General features: G+C 37.5%; 1 protein-coding gene across 3 annotated transcripts in view; it reads left to right on the top strand.

Moving 5' to 3' along the window:
• The window catches only part of PAFAH1B2 (platelet activating factor acetylhydrolase 1b catalytic subunit 2), a 53,416-nt gene extending 36,264 nt beyond the window's left edge, over nt 1–17,152 (top strand). For all 3 annotated transcript variants that reach the window (XM_077112820.1, XM_077112818.1, XM_077112819.1), the window contains exons 5-6: nt 1,197–1,319; nt 8,979–17,152. In XM_077112820.1, the coding sequence (XP_076968935.1) occupies nt 1,197–1,319; nt 8,979–9,257 (402 nt within the window). In that variant the 3' untranslated portion in view covers nt 9,258–17,152. The remainder of the gene's footprint in view (nt 1–1,196; nt 1,320–8,978) is intronic.
• The last annotated feature ends 883 nt before the right edge of the window (nt 17,153–18,035 follow it).

Here is an 18,035-nt window from a genome sequence, read left to right as displayed (position 1 = left end):
TGAGACAAAGTGTCAGTGGCTGAGAGATTCCAAACAGAGTTGAGAGGTTATCCTGGAGGTTATTCTTATGCATCAAGTAGATATCATCTTGTTATTCAAGATGTAATGGAAAGGGTGGGCCATGGTGGCTCAGCAGGTAAGAGTGCTTGCTTGCCACGCCCGAGGACTCGGGTTCGATTCCTGGTGCCTGCCCATGTTAAAAAAAAAAAAAAAAGATGTAATGGAGAGGCTGGAGGGAACTGCCTGAAAATGTTGAGCTGTGTTCCAGTAGCCATGTTTCTTGAGGACGATTGAATAATGATACAACTGTCACAATGTGACTGTGTGATTGTGAAAACCTTGTGTCTGATGCTCCTTTTATCTACCTTGTCAACAAAGAAGTAGAACATATGGAATAAAAATAAATAATAGGGGGAACAAATGCTAAAATAAATTTAGTTTAAATGCTAGTGATCAATGAAAGCAAGGGGTAAGAGGTATGGTAGGCATAATCTTTTTTTTTTTCTTTCCTGTGTTCGTTTTGTTTCTTTTTCTATTGTCTTTTTATTTCTTTTTCTGAATTAATGCACATGTTCTAAGAAATAATGAATATGCAGTTAAGTGATGATATTGTGAATTTCTGATTGTGTATGTCGTTTCACTTTGTTTCTTTATTTTTTTAATTAATAAATTAAAAAAAAAAACTGCATTTAGCCTCCACAATGACTTTTTCCTTGAGTACCCCTTTGAGTACTCTTCTTATTTTTTCTAAGAAGTAGTTCTAGTCGGGAAGCTTAAGTCTTTATGATACGAATTGTAGTTTTTTTTTCCCAGATCGCTTAGATTTTACTTCACTTAATATATTTTTTGACAAGCAGAAGATTTTATGTTTGTACAGTTGAATTTATTAATATTTTCTGTATAGCTTCTGGGTGTGGAGAGATCATCTTCCAACTTCACAAAAATAAAGGAATTTTCTTGTTCTGTCTTGTACAATTTTGGCACTTACATATTTAATCCATTTTTAATTTATTCTGATATGGTTCTGAGTAATAGGTCAGTATCTTAAGATGGATGCCCTGTTAAAGTTATCCAACACCATTTGAGAAGTTTACCCTTTTTTGATCTTTTATTAAGATTTTCACCTCAGTGTTGGCCATTGCTTTATTCTTAGTATTTATCTTTTTTTCCCTTTTTTTCTCTTCCCTCAATTACAGGTCATTGTTGTCTGGGTAGGAACAAACAACCATGAAAATACAGCAGAAGAGGTAGCAGGTGGGATCGAGGCCATCGTACAGCTTATCAACACGAGGCAGCCACAGGCCAAAATCATCGTATTGGTATGCAGTCTTTGGGAGGGTGGAGCTCTTCATGTCTTTAGGTCAGCTGAGAAATCTTAGAAATATAATTACTCATGAATATAGAGACTCTTTAGGTAGAAGCAGTTTATGGTGCTTCTGTTTAGCTCTTCTCTGCCATCCCATCTCTGACATATCCTTTTGTCTTACTGGTCCCATCCTCATTCCCCAGACCAGCTTTGGGGTCATCTTTTATTCACATTCATCCTAAATGTGAATAACAGAAGTGTGGACTTTTTTTCTGTATTTTGCACTGCCTTCTACTGATGATTTAAAATGTTTTTTGTTTTTTGTTTTTTAATGCATAAAACTTACCTGAATCCTGGGTTTCTTTAGCCTAGTAATTTGGATATGTTGGGTTTGGGTGACTGTGAATGTTTTGTTCCATTCCACTGTTAGTGTATGCAAAAAGTGGTGTATTTATTAGAATCCCAATTCCCTAAAACACCAGGAATTCCATCAGTAAGAAGATGAGTTCTTAGCTCTAAGAGAAAGTGTTACCCTTTTTAGAGTTAAGGACATTAAGTATTCATGATCTCACACAAAAAGTTGTTTCAAGGTAAAAGTTTATCTCTATAATCTTAGCTTAACTTCAAACCTGTGTTTAAGTGAAATCTGTTACATATTCAGTTATTTTAATGAGATACTGTTAAGAAGGTAGTAATTTAGTCTTGGGACTCATTTGGTACTAGGTAATGTCCTAAGTCCTGAGAATGCAAAGCAAGACGTCCTCTCAAGGGCTCACACTCTATTGAATGGAGACAGCAGTATAAAGAGAATTACTATACCATATAAGAACATTGAGCAGAGAACAGGGTTTATTTTAGGCATAAAAGTTGACATCTGTGTTTAGTTTTAAGGAATTCATTAGTCTCTAGAAAAATGGGGAAAGAAGAGAAGATAAGGCATTTGTAGAGAAATAGAAAATGACCAAGAGCTTGTATGTGTGTGTTGAGAAAATGCTAGAAGAATTTTGGAGTTGTCACATGCAATTTGAGACTGGGATAATTAAGAGAAGGAGGTCACACCCAGTTCATGTGGGAATTTGAACATCGTATTGGGAGTTTGGATTTTATCTTATTTTTTCATTGCATGGTATTACATTTAATTCACCTATTTATGTAATTATTTATATCCTCCTTTATTCCAGAAAGGATTACATAGTGGTTAGGAGCCCAGCTTTGAAATATAGTGACTAGTACATAGTAGTTGGTTAGGATATATTTGTTGCATGAATGTTACTGAGTAAATCCCCCGTCAGGGATCATTTTAGCCAAACTTTTAAATTTGCTGTGCAGAGGTGTTGATTTTGGTATTACAGTACCAAAACATTGGAAATAACCTAAAAAGTTAGCCACATGGAAGAATGAATAAACAAGTCATTAACGGGACTTCCGGGTCAAGATGGCAGCTTAACAACGTGCGCATTTTAGTTCGTCCTCCAGAACAACTACTAAATAACCAGAAACAGTACAGAACAGCTCCTGGGGCCACATCAGTGACCAGACACACGGCATATCCCAGTCTGGACCAGCTGGACCAGCTGCGAGCACCCCCCAGAACCATCAGTTCCCAAAGGTGTGGCGGCCAGCGCCCCTCCCCCACAGGCTGCTTCCCAGAGGGGAAAGGAAAGGACTTTACCAGCAGCAGGGACTGGGCACAATCAAATGCCAATTGTGGAACTAATTAACAAATTTTGACTACTAAAAATAGGCCCCCACCTTAGGGGAACCTGATTAAAGCAGAGGTTGCTAATTTTTGCCCTGGTGCCAAGGGGGCAGAACTGACAGAAAAAGGGGGGAAAAAAAAAAAGAAGGAAACAGAGGTTTTTGTGGCTGTGTATCTACGAAGGCTTGACTGCCTCTGGATACAGTGGCCGGACTTTTCAGGCTGCAACTGCCCCAGGCATAGGGAGAAATGAGCTCTTTTGGGGGCTTATCTGGAGCCTGTGCCTTCCCCAGGGGAGGGGTGAAGCCCCGCCCAGGTGGAATCCCTCCATCAAGGTATTCAGACACCAGGGCTTGTAATTTGAAGTCATTAAAACCAGCCTACAACCTCTCCTCTGTCTCCACCACGCCCCCAGCAGGGAGAGTCTGCCAAAGTTAAAGGTACCGCATCATCTTATGCTGCTGGGACCTGTAGTCAGACAAGTGCCACATACTGGGCAGGATAAGAAAAACAGAGTCCAGAGACTTCACAGGAAAGTCTTTCAACTTGCTGGGTCTCACCCTCAGGGAAAACCGACCCAGGTGACTCTTTCCTCCTGATAGGAGGCCAGTTTGGTCTGGGAAAATCTGGCTGGGGTCTATAATATCTAAGTAGACCCTCCTAAGTGTGTGTGGGGGGGGGAAAGGCATCACACAAGCAGGGCAAGAAACAAGAAAACAAGAACTGAAAAATTCTCCTCTGTTAAACAAAACTTAAGCTAAAGGTCCAGATAAAGCTGAACGGAATGTCAAAGAACAGATAGACAACAAATTCATCCAGCAAGAAAACCGTAAGTAAAAGAAGTGAAAGCAATCTCCAGAATAAACTAATTAAGGTAATTAAATGCCTAGACACCAGCAAAAAGTAACACATCACACCAGGAAAATTGAAGATATGGCCCAGTCAAAGGAACAAACCAGCAATTCAAATGACATACAGGATCTGAAACAATTAATTAAGAATATACGCACAGACATGGAAAACCTCATCAAAAGCCAAATCATTGAGTTGAGGTAGGATATAAAGAAGGCAAGGAGAGAACAAAAAGAAGAAACTGAAAGTCTGAAAAAACAAATCACAGAAATTATGGGAATGAAAGACACAGTAGAAGAGATGAAAAAAACAATGGAAACCTACAATGGTAGATTTCAAGAGACAGAACATAGGATTTCTGAACTGGAGGACGGAATATCTGAAATCCGACAAGAAACAGAAACTATAGGGAAAAAAATGGAAAAATATGAGCAGGGACTCAGGGAATTGAAAGACAATATGAAGCGCACGAATATACGTGTTGTGGGTGACCCAGAAGGAGAAGAGAAGGGAAAAGGAGGAGAAAAACTAATGGAGGAAATTATCACTGAAAATTTCTCAACTCTTATGAAAAACTTAAAAATGCAGATCTAAGAAGTGCACCATACCCCAAAGAAAATAGATCCAAATAGACATACTCCAAGACATTTAATAATCAGAATGTCAGAGGTCAAAGAGAAAGTGAGGATCTTGAAAGCAGCAAGAGAAAAGCAATACATCACATACAAGGGAAGCCCAATAAGACTATGTGCAGATCTCTCAGCAGAAACCATGGAGGCGAGAAGACAGTGGGATAATATATTTAAATTATTGAAAGAGAAAAACTGCCAACCAAGAATTCTATATCCAGCAAAATTGTCCTTCAAAAATGAGGGAGAAATTAAAACATTTTCAGACAAAAAAATCACTGAGAGAATTTGTGACCAAGAGACCAGCTGTGTAAGAAATACTAAAGAGAACACTAGAGACAGATACAAAGGCAGAAGAGAGAGGTTGGAGAAGAGTGTAGAAAGGAAAACTATGAGTAAAGGCGAAAAGAAGGAAAATTAGATATGACGTATAAAATCCAGAAGGCAAAATAGTAGAAGAAAGTACTACCCATGCAGTAATAACACTGAATGTTAATGAATTAAACTCTCTGATCAAAAGACATAGTCTGGCAGAATGGATTAAAAACCAGGACCCATCTATATGCTGTCTCTACTCAAAGGACATGAGGCCAAGGACACAAATGGACATTTACACACCAATGTTTATAGCAGCATTATTAACAATTGCCAAGAGATGGAAACAGCCCAAATGTCCATCATCAGACGGTTGGCTAAACAAACTGTGACATTTACATAAGATGGAATATTATGCAGCTGTAAGACAGAATAAAGTTATGAAGTATGTAACAACATGACTGGACCTTAAGGACATTATGCTGAGTGTGATTAGCCAGAAACAAAAGGACAAATACTGTATTGTCTCACTGATATGAACTGACATTAGTGAATAAACTTGAAATATTTCCTTGGTAACAGAGACCATCAGGAGATAGAAATAGGGTAAGATATTGGGTAATTGGAGCTGAAGGGATACAGATTGTTCAACAGGACTGAATATAAAAACTCAAAAATGAACAGCACAATACTACCTAATTGCATTGTAATTATGTTAAAACACTGAATGAAGCTGCATCTGAGCTATAGCTTTTGTTTGTTTGTTTGTTCTGTTTTTTATATATATTTTTTGTATTTTTTATTATTTTTTCTCTATATTATTTTATTTCTTTTTCTATTGTCTTGCTATTTCTTTTTCTAAATCGATGCAAATGTACTAAGAAATGATGATCATACATCTATGTGATGATATTAAGAATTACTGATTGCATATGTAGAATGGAATGATTTCTAAATGTTGTTAGTTAATTTTTTTTTAATTAATAAAAAAAAATGGACAGCACAATATTACCTAACTGTAATACAATTATGTTAAAACACTAAATGAAGCTACATATGAGAATGATAGAGGGAGGAGGGCTGGGGCATAAATGAAATCACAAAGAAAGATAGATGATAAAGATTGAGATGGTGTATCTAGGAATGCCTAGAGTGTATAATGATAGTGATTAAATGTACAAATTTAAAAAATGTTTTTGCATGAGGAAGAACAAAAGAATGTCATTACTGCAGTGTGCTGAAAATAGATGGTACTTAATATTTTAAAATTTCAACTAATGTGTGAGACTAAAGCAAAAAATGTTAATTTGGTACAAATCTATACTTTGACTAGTGCGTCTCCTAATTTAACTTATGTAGATAGTTGATTGAACACCTAAGTACATGGAACTTTGTATAGGACATGAGATTTTGTTGGTTTGTCCGGGTGATGCCCTGATGAATCCCAGAGTGATTTGATCAGTGAGTGGAAAAGTATTTGCAAATTCCCCTTCGGGGAATGGTGAGAACCGGGGTGAAAACTCAACTTCCCCAAGTTGAATTCTTGATATTCTCACAAGCAGTGTGGACAACCAAAGCTATAGGCTGAGCCCCCAGTCTTGGGGTTTGTTCATATGAAACAACCCCACAGGGGTTAGGTCAAGCCTACTTAAAATTAAGCCTAAGAGTCACCCCCAAGAGAACCTCTTTTGTTGCTCAGATGTGGCCTCTCTTTCCAGCCAACACAGCAAGCAGACTCACCACCCTCCCCCTATCTATGTGGGACATGACTCCCAGGGGTGTGGATCTTCCTGACAGCATGGGACAGAAATCCCAGAATGAGCTGAGATTCAGCATCAAGGGATTGAGAAAAACTCTAGAATGAGCTGAGACCCAGCATCAAGGGATTGAGAAAACCTTCTCGACCAAAAGGGAAAAGAGTGAAATGATACAAAGTGTCAATGCCTGAGAGATTCCAAACAGAGTCCAGAGGTTATCCTAGAGGTTATTCTTATGCGTTAAGTAGATATCACCTTGTTATCCAAGATGTAATGGAGAGACTGGAGGGAACTGCCTGAAAATGTAGAGCTGTGTTCCAGTAGCCATGTTTCTTGATGATGATTGTATAATGATATAGCTTTCACAGTATGACTGTGTGATTGTGAAAACCTTGTGTCTGATGCTCCTTTTATCTACCTTGTCAACAGATGAGTAGAACATATGGAATAAAAATAAATAATGGGGGGAACAAATGTTAAAATAGATTTAGTTTGAAATGCTAGTGATCAATGAAAGGGATCAGTAAGGGGTATGGCCTGTAAAAATTTTTTTTTCTGTTTATTATGTTTTTCTGTTGTCTTTTTATTTCTTTTTCTGAATTGATACTAATGTTCTGGGAAATGATCATGATGAATATGCAACTATGTGATGATATTATGAATTGCTGAGTGTATGTGTTGGGCATGTTTGTGTTTCTTGTAATTTTTGATTAATAAAAAATTTTAAAAAAAACAAGTCATTGAATAGAATAATACTAATCATGTAAAACATGAAAACAGAATTTATGGTGTATTTAGGTAAAATTTTGGAATACTGAACAGTATGTATATTAGAAAATAATTTTTTAAAGTGTATATGCATATATGCAATTGGAAAAGGGCTAGAAGGAAATACAATTAAAACAGTGGTTAATGGATGAAAGAATTTGAAATGCAATTCTTTTCTGTTTCCTTTAACATAATATTTTAGTCATTATTAAAAATCAAAGGAAAAAAATCACATGGCATACCCTTGATATTCATATGTTAAGAAAAATATTATGCCAGTACGTAAGCTAATTTCTCATCCTTGCTTTTGAAAATCTCAGCAGATATTTGCCCCATTCTTGAGACTTAATCACTCTTTATGACTGATTGCTGTGGTAGTGTTTGAAAGTCAGAACAATAAATATTGTTCACTGGCTGTCCTTGGTTGCAACTTTATATCTCAACCAGACTTCACTATATCAGCATTGAGGACAACATTTCTTTGTTAACTACTAAATATAAAGCTGTATACTTTTAACAAAAATTTGTTTTAGTAATTTAAAATATCCATGGAAAATCTACCATTGTGAAATAAGACATCTTAACCATACCCTGTAGGAGAAACTGATGGCAAGATTTTTATACAATAAATCTTAATTAACAATAACTTACTGTGTGGCATTGTTGGCGGTAAACTAAAAGGTTAGCATTATAATTTTGTTATGGGATTAACTGGCAATAATTTTATAATGGGATCAACTGTCTATAAAAGCCACTTTTAGTTTCAGATACTAAAACCTTGTTCTGGCCATAGAAGAGTAGGTTTTGCTTTGCTATAGTAAGAAAACAGACAACCAATTTATCTGAAAATAAGGTCATTAACATACAAGTTAAAAATAACTTTAGGACATGTCTTTTATACCATTCAATATTATTTGGCTCTGGTTCATCAAGACAGAATTTGTTCCAACTCTGTTTCTTGTTGTGTATCATGGTACAGGTTCTATGTGGCATTATTAGGTAGGTGTGTTTTTGAGCTAGATTATTTTGATGGCTATGTAGAGTAGATTGAAGGGAAGGATAACCCTGGAGGTAGGAAGATCAGCCAGAAGATTTCACATTAATTGAGGTGAGTAGTAATAAGTTCCTGAGCTAGAGCAGTGTTTATAGTAAGGATAGAGAAAAGGGAATGGATTAGAGAAATATTCAGGATGTAAAAGCTGAGTATTTGATGGTAAGTGTGTAGGATGATGAGATAGCTTCTAGCTTGGTAGCTCAGGGAATGTTGGAATGACCAGTTGATATAATGTGGAAGAAGCATAGTTTTAGGGAAAGATGATGAATTGCTTTTGGACATACTAAGTTGGAGTTGTCTTGGTTCTCTAGCTGATAGTTCACTGTACAATTCTGAACCTCTAGGAAGAGTTCTGGGCTAAAGAGTTTAGAATGGGAAGAGCAGTTGCCACAGACAAGACCCTGCAGAAATAACAACCTTTAAGGAAGAGGAACCTCTGAAGAAACTGAAAAGGAATTGTTAGAGAACTAGAGCTTTTATTAAAACTAATCTCATCCACTGTTTCAGAAATCAAAGGAATAGAAAGTGCCAAATGGAGCAGTTGCTCCAGGAATCTCTGCATTTTCTCATTTTTCTGTTGTTCTCTGCTCTTCTCTAGGGTTTGTTACCTCGAGGTGAAAAGCCCAACCCTTTGAGGCAAAAGAATGCCAAGGTGAACCAGCTTCTCAAGGTTTCCCTGCCGAAGCTTGCCAATGTTCAGCTCCTGGATACAGATGGGGGCTTTGTGCACTCGGACGGTGCCATCTCCTGTCACGACATGTTTGATTTTCTGCATCTCACGGGAGGGGGCTATGCAAAGATCTGCAAACCCCTCCATGAACTGATCATGCAATTATTGGAGGAAACACCTGAGGAGAAGCAAACCACCATTGCCTGACTGGCTCCCATCAGTGTTAATAGCATCACAGCTTCCTAAGATCAGTTATATCACTGGCACTACAGAATCCTTCTCTTTCTTAAGGCACTTTGCATTTTAGAATGTTCCTGGATGTTCATATCTAGTGTTTGAAGGGGAGGAGGGATTTAAACTGGTCCTGTACATAGAAGGTTTGACACAGGAGAAAAATTAGCCAAGGAAGATTGTTGTTTAAATTCGTTTGAAACCAGAAGGGGACTTTTTAGTTGTATTTTGACACATTCATTGAATTATCACTGTTAACCTATGACAGCATCAGCTTAAGTACTGAATGATATGAAGACTCTTGTTTTGTTTTGTTTTTACCTTTCTGTCTATGGATTATGTCATGTATAATAATTAAGAATCACACCCACTTGGCTTAAAACAGATAATTTTCCCACCTTTTTAAAGTTCATATGTTAGTCTTTTGTTTTCTTTTTATTTACTCATATGTATTCTCAGTGTTTTCTTAACATATAGCATCCATATGAACATCATTCATATATGGGAGATGCTATAGTTTCTGAATTTCTTCTACTCTTACTAATTTTTCTTATGCATAGCAGTAAAAACAGGTTTTTCCCCATTTTGGGGACTTGTTGGAGGGTTTTATTCTTATGCTGCTTAATATCATGGCTGTAATAGACCAATGCATGCAGCCTCTCCTCCCCATTCTCCCTTCTCCCCTCTTTTTTTGTTGACATTACAAACTTTTAACATTTTTTTGACCTAGGAATTCTGTTGCTGGAAGTGTAAGTCCCCAGCCAGTTACTCTCATGATGATATTACTCATATATAACTCATTCTTGTGTGGTGTTCTGTACTATAGAGTCTGTGTAGTGCTATCCATATTCCGAGTTCTGGTTGGTTCCATTTGTTTTTCCCTTAAAACCTGTCCTTGTTTCCTTTGCAGGGTGGCGGGTGGGATCAGAACTCTGTTTTTCATTCCAGTAAGGCTAGCATTATTTCAAGGTTTATGTATATTTTATTGGCTTAGCTTTTTAAAGTCCAGAAAAAGTTGGCCTTTTCCCATGGGGAAACTGTATTCCACTTTTTCCCATCATTTTAGTCAGAAACTGCTGGGTTTGTTTAACTTAGGTTTTCTCGTTAAAGTAGCTCCACTATCTGAAAATTCCTTTCAAGAGAGCTCTTGAGACTCTTAATGGTTTGCTTGAGCTACAAGAACTGCCATTAAAAAAATAATGGCACAATATATGGCTTATTGTCCAATATATGGCTTGCTGTCTTATAGAATATGTACAAACTGGATCTACAACCAAGTATCTTAAACTGTACCAGTTGGTATTGAAGTAACCCATCAAAATGTGTTCTGCAGTGATTCTGCTTACTGTCCAAGTTCAGTGTGTTTTTTTGTTCTGGTTTTAAGACATTGCAGTGCTTTTGTGTGTTTGGGGTAGTGGGCTGATTGTGCAAAGACCCACTTCTGATTGGAGGTTAGAACTTGGGCTAATTTATTTCTTGTCAAAGCCTGTTTCTGGGGATTTTGTTTTGTTTATCTTTTTTAAAAAAAATACATACTTCTCAGAATGTATCATGTCTTCATTAACAACAGAAAATACACACATGGTGTTTTACTAAACTTGTTTACTATGTTAAAATTACCTTTTTATTTTTAGGAGCCCAGGTTCTTAAGCTTTTCGAGAAATTTTTTTTTCCTTAACTGAGGCACACTTCTAGGGAAGAGAATTAATTAAGCCAGAATTTTGCGTATGAGAAGATACTGCTCTCCAGATATTTTTCTGGTTATCAGAGGGTGGAAAGTACAGTCCAAATAAACCCATTAGGTTATTTCTGCAGAATGCCCTTTTAGTGTCTCTCCCTTTGAGAACTGACCTCCAGTTTGCTTTGAGTATATGTATAAACCTCAGATGTTCCTAGGGTTTATATCTGCTAGAGCTATTAAAGCAATAGTATTTGAACCACTAGCCTTTTGAATAAAATTCTGCCCCTTTGCTAATGTGCAAACTTTGAATCTACTTAACATTTCTTACCAAATATCTTTGCACTGCTTTAAGCAAAAAGTACTGTCTCTTTTTCTTTCATTGACCATTACAGTTTGCCACAGTGACAAAACTTAAGGCTTTGTCTTTGGAGTTCACCTCTTTGTACCTTTTTGTTTTGTTTTGTTATTTAAAAAGAAAATTAATGCACTGTCCAAGTGAAATGTCCTAGTTGTCATTGTGATTAAGGGGCCAACTTTCTAGGCAGCTAGCAGAGGTGTTATTCTGTTCCTCTTTTGGCAAATTTTAATTCATTTGCCCACCCATTCCCGCTACCCTAGATGGTAACCAGTGATAGAACTATAAAGGTTTCCACAGTCACTCCTTGAATATGGCAGGTTGAAGTTTACTGCCCAGCATGGTCTAGGATCTCTGGTTTTGCTGCCCATATACCCTAGACTGCCATAGGCAGTACTTCATCTGCCCTCTGGAGTCTGGGCTGTCAGGATCTGTCTAAACCTGAAACTTTTGTCAAAAACTTTATTCTAGCATAACAAATCTTGAGTAGCTCATGCCCTGCTCTTGAGAATTCTGTCTCTCATTGTTAAAAGAAATTCCAACTTTCTGTTTCTTTTTATTTTTTTAACCTAGTCACTGTTTACAGTTGTATGCTAAAGCCTGAAATATTGTCTGTGCTGTGGTGTATGAGCATTGCCAATTTTATATTTATTGCAGTGAAGAAGAAACTCAGAATATATGAAAATGAGGAGCATGTCCAAGCTCCTAAATCTGTGTGGGTGCATGTGGGAGAAGTAAGTTGGGGCCTCTTCAAAGGAGGCTTTTTGGAGAGGGGTCCCCCAGGCTTCTCCTTAGTGTTCCTGCTTGGGGATTGCTGCTACTAGCTGACTGGAACTCCCCAATGGAAGTTTGTGATTCTTCTTTGGCAAAGTCTCATTGACTAGTAGAACTCATTCTGTTTTAGTGCATATTTCAATATAAATGTAAACATTTCACTCAAACTTGCTGATGTCTTCTCTGTCTCCTTTATCATAGTTTGAATTCCAATGGAGAAAAGAAGGGGTGGTTTTTCTCCTACCTTATCTTAAGCAAATTGAATACTTAGCTCATCCAGCCTCTGCTTTTTTGTGGAGCTGATTGTCCCAAGCTAACTGCTGTTATTTATCCTCCCAGGGGTGAAGGATGGTGGGGTGGGTGAATAGTTATAAGGAATTCTAAGTAGATAAATGGGAAAATTGTCAAATGAAACGTTTCAGATTGGGCAAGGATATCTGGCAGCTAAAAAACATGAACAAACTATTATACTGACCTTCTGACCCTTTTTCCTGATTTCACTCTTTAGAATGGATTTACTGATATAAATGTCCCAATTTTCACCTTCCCCATTCCTTAGTCAATCACCATTTTTTCTTCTGAACACTTAAATATCTCCACTATTGCCCCCAGCTTGAACTTGAGTGCTTCAAATAAATTGGACCGTTATGAGTTCCTGTGCCATAAAAAGGGGTCTTAGAATAGTACACCAGTTATGTACTAGGGGATTAATGTAAGTGCTTTCCCTGTTTACTGTGGCTGAGAGGCCCAGGGAGGTTTTGTAACATGTGCAAGATTAATCATGTCATTTAAGTTGGTTGCGCTGGCATTTTGAACCCAGCTTTTACTTGACTTGCCCTTGCCACTCTCCAATCAACCTGGGGTACCTTTTTAGCTGGGGTACCTTTTTAGCTGTTGATTCTGATTCACTGAGTTCATGACATACATTCCCAGTTTCCTTTCAGTTGAAAGTCATGGGAAGGAAATGATCGTCTCACCTGGACCAAAGCAACATCTTTCAGTCCTTCTGCAGCCAGTATAGTCCTTTTCAATTCCATCTGCCATGGGTCACAAGAATTACTAGAATTATTTAAAGTGTATTATCTGGCCATCTTAAAATCAGTTGTAGAACTAAAATGTTTTGTGTTTATGGAGCAAGGATTTTTGATGGTATACATGAAGGGGTTCAAAGACTGCCTGACTACAGCATTAACCTGTCAATAATAAGTTCAGATGGACCGGAAGACACAACTTGAGTAAATGAAATAGGATTGACAATGCAAAGGAACAGGGAGATTTAAGTACAGTGAAAATACATGGCAGGAAACTAAAATAGTTACCTACTTCTATACCCTGAGGATCTTCGTGGAGGTAGGAGCCCACAGTTGCGGGTGGTAATGTCTAAATGAGTTGAGGGTCCACATCAGACCTTAAGAAAGCACAACTGTTCCTCATACCTAAGGATGGAACAGTTTAGCAAATAGATTAGCCTGGAGGTAGCTGTGCAGTGCCTCATCTGAGTTGGGTGAAAGAACAAGAACGAGGTTCAGTTACTCAGCCCGCACATCGGGGCCTATCCTGATGAGTGACACCATAACCATGCCAGCAATAATTAGAGCAAATCGATATTCCAGTATAATATTCCTTGGCAATTCTTAAGTCGATGGTTTTTCTATCATTGACTTTATCATTCCTCACAGATGCTCCTGGATTAAAATGATTTATTCCTATAGGAGGATACACTTTGGAGATACTAAATAGAGTATTTTTTTCTTGTTGCACCTCACATATCTAACAACATCAACTTCCTCCCCAAACATCCCATTAGAGGCCTTGCCCTTGTCAGCTCCCTGCAGGTTCCCCTTTGACCACACAGCAGTGGTGAAAGCAGCCCAGCCCTGAGGCTTTGCTTGACTGTATCCAAAGTACCCCACATGAGCCTCTATTGGCCCAGGACAAGTGGAAGGGACAGTGGTGTGGCTGAAGGAAAGCTGGAAAAAACTGGCAAAACCAGCAGAGGAGTCTGACCCTGCTTTTCTCCAGCCATGGTAGGGGTGAAATCTTAACTCACCCACATGTCCTTACAGTCATGAAGTAAAGATCTTAAATATTTTCCTGAACACATGGTCTTTCTTTGACTGACCAGATTTTGCACTATACTTCCTGTCCTCTGCTTACGTTGATCTGGCTCAGTTTAGCTTTGATAGCACATCTGTGAGGAATTCATGACTCATCAGTGTATTACGGTGTATTTGTTGATAACCACTGACAAGATCAAGTTCAAGCTATTAAACATGGCATCCAAAGCTCTCTATGACCTAGTTCTTCATCAGCTCATATCTTCCCTCACCTCACCTTGAACTTTCATGCCGATAATGTTAAACTTTCTTAAAGTCTATACCTTTGCCTGAGTAAGGAGGCCTTATTTGGCCTATGCTCCTGCCCCTTTGCTGGGCTAGCTCCTATTCATCCTTTAAAGACCCCTCAGGGACACCTGGAGTGATTTCTGATTTCCCCTATTTCCAGCTCTGGTCTATTTTAGGTCTCTCACCCCTGAGTTCACATAATACTTATCAGTCTGTATTATATGTTTACTTCTCTATCTGCACTACTAGATTATGAATTCCTTAAGGACAGGGACTATGTTTTTGTTTTTGTTTTTCATGGGTAGGCACCGGGAATCAAACCTGGGTCTCTGGCATGGAAGGTGAGAACTCTGCCACTGAGCCCCCATGGCGCACCCTGGGGACTGTTTCAAGTATCTTTGTGTTCACAAAGCTAGTTTAATGAGTGCAAACTAGGCACTGCATACATGGAGGAAATGAAGGAAGGAAGGAATGGATGAATGGGAGATTAAGTGATTTATCTAGTCAATACTGTCAGAATTGGAAGTGGAGCACCAAGCTTTTTATTTCAATTCCCGGTTATTCCAATGAAACCAGGTTGCTGCTTATGAGAAATAACAGGCATTATTCTTACTAGTTTTAAAAACAAAGAGAAGAAATACACTTAAGAAGAACAAAAACATATTTTTAATATCCAATGCAAAAATTTCTCAGTGTTTCTGGAATTATTGTTTGATCAGAACTAGGTGGAATTCATAAAGAATATTTTTATAGGGAAAGTGAAGGTAGAAGAAAAAGCTAGACTAGTGCGAAGGAACAGAAGTATTGTGAATGAGAAAAATCACCTTCAAGAAGACACTGAGGATGGTGAGAACCTTGTGTCCGAAATGCTCTTTATATCCAGGGTATGGACAGATGAGTAAAAAAATATGGATATAAATAAATAAATAAGGGGGGCAAAGGGTAAGATAAATTGGGTAGATGGAAACACTAATGGTCAATGAGAGGGAGGGGTTAGGTGTATGGTATGTATGAGTTTTTCTTTTTTCTTTTTATTACTTTTTCTGGAGTGATGCAAATGTTCTAAAAAACGATCATGGTGATGAATGCACAGCTGTATGATATTGTAGCCATTGATTGTGCACTATGTATAGAAAGTATGTGTGTGAAGATTTCTCAGTTAAAAAAAAATTAGAAAAAAAAAAGGTGCCAAGACATTATCCCGTACATCAACAGTTAAGAAAGTTGAAAAAGTCATGAGACTTCGATTAGAGGTATGAATGAAGCTAATCTGGATAAGATTAAGGTAAATCAGAATACACGATAAAGGATGATATGATCTATATTTTAAAACTTCAAATTCTGTGTGAGACCAAAGTGTATAGTGTACCATTTTGTATTTGGTACAAAATTTATATTTTGAGTAGATATTATCTAATATAATTGTATGGTCAGTTTCCTTGAACACCATAATTGCATGGATTCTTGAATAGGCTGTGAGATCTTACTGGTCTGTTCAGGTTAGTGTGATGTCTCAAAAATCCCAGGGTGATTTGGTCAGAGAATAAAAAAAAAGTATTTGCAAAGTACCCTTGGGGGACTGGGCAGAAAGGAGGAAATATTAAAGTTCCCCATCTGGGGAATTTCTGATATTCTAGAAAGCAAAGGAAACAACCAATTCAATAGGCTGAGCCCTTGATCTTTGGGCTCGCCCCTATGAAACTTATTCCTGCAAAGGAGAAGCTAAGCCTACTTATAATTATGCCTAAGTCACCACCAGAGAACCTCTTTTGTTGTTCAGATGTGGCCTCTCTCTCTAAGTCAACCTGGCAGGAGAACTGACTGCCCTTCCCACCTTTGTGGAACATGACTCCAAGGGGTGCAAATCTCCATGGCAACATGGGACATGACTTCAGGGAGGAGCTGGGACAAGGCATCATGAGATTGAGAAAGCCTTCTTGACCAAAAGGGGGAAGAGAGAAATTAAAATTTCAGTGGCTGAGAAACTTCAGAGTCCAGAGCTTATCCTGGAGGTTATTCTTATGCATTATATAGATATCCCTTTTCAGTTTATGATGTATTGGAGTGGCTGGAGGGAAGTACCTGAAACTGTTGAACTGTATTCCAGTAGCATTGATTCTTGAAGACGATTGTATAACTATATAGCTTTTACAATGTGTGACCATGTGATTGTGAAAACCTTGTGTCTGATGTTCCCTTTATGCAGGGTGTGGATAGGTGAGTAAATAAGGACAAAAAAATAAATAAATAAAAGGTAGGGGTAGGGGTAAAAAAAATTGGGTAGATTGAAATACTGTGGGTCAGTGAGAGGGAGAAGTAAGGGATATGGGATGTATGAGTTTTTTCTTGTTTCTTTTTATTTCTTTTTCTGGAGTGATGCAAATGTTCTAAAAACGATCATGAATTTAATGATACATAGTTGTAATGAATACACAACTATGTAATGATATTGTGAGCCATTGATTGTATACTTTGTGTGGACTGTATGTGTGTGAAGATATCTCAATAAAAATATTTAAAAGAAAAAAGAAGGCTCCGAGGACAAATTAAGTAACATAAGAAGATATGGGATATGACTTGTATCTGAGTCGCAATATAAAGAGAGGGAATGTAGCTTTCACAGTGAGACTCTGTGAATGTGAAAACCTTGTGTCTGATGCTCCTTTTAGCTACTGTAACAACAGAAGAGTAGAACATATGGAATAAAAATAAATAATAGGGGGAACAAATGTTAAAATAAATTTAGTTTGAAATGCTAGGGGTAAATGAAAGCGAGGGGTAAGGGGTATGGTATGTATAATCTTTTTTTTTCTCTGTTATCGTTTTATTTCTTTTTCTGTTGTCTTTTTATTTCTTTTTCTAAATAGATGCAAATGTTCTAAGAAATGATGAATATGCAACTATGTGATGATATTAAGAATTACTGATTGTATATGTAGAATGGAATGATATCTTAATGTTTTGTTTGTTAATTTTTTTAATTAATAAAAAAGTTTTAAAAAAGAAAAAGAAGACAAACATACAATAATAAAGAAGAACTGAGCCAAACGTTGGTTCCTTAAAATGAAGGCACAGCATTGGCAAACAGCAAAAAGTAGAAGAGTAGGGATAAATATTTTATCTTTTAATGACCTGTAAGATTAATAAAAGATCTCTGTTTTCACAAAAAAAAAAAAAAAAGAGAGAGAGAGGGGAACCTTTCTATTATTGAAATCAACGTGGATTAAGTTCTGGGTCGCTGCATGTGATCTTAGATACAGCCAGAGATGAATAAAAGGTTCTTTAGTTGCATCTTCTGACTTCTTAGCTGGAGCCCCAAGCTTTCTTGAAATGCGAGGATGGCTGCTGACTCATTTTTATCAGTGATCTTTGGAGGCACAGATTTGAGTGAATCAATTATTTATGTGCTTGTTTTCAGAAACCTGATGACCAGACTCGTTTCCTGGAAAGCTCTGATGTTGTTCCATCACATGGCAGACGAAAGCAAATGTAGGCTTTGAATGTGTTGCCCATGTTTCCCATTCTGCGTGGTGAAAGCCCAGTTTTAGGACATGGAAAATAGTTGATTTATCTCTGACAGAAAATACTGCCACCTTTGG

This window comes from Tamandua tetradactyla, chromosome 8, assembly GCF_023851605.1.
Source record: "Tamandua tetradactyla isolate mTamTet1 chromosome 8, mTamTet1.pri, whole genome shotgun sequence".
NCBI classification, from domain to species: Eukaryota; Metazoa; Chordata; class Mammalia; order Pilosa; family Myrmecophagidae; genus Tamandua; species Tamandua tetradactyla.
This window is presented reverse-complemented; position numbering and strand designations above follow the sequence as displayed.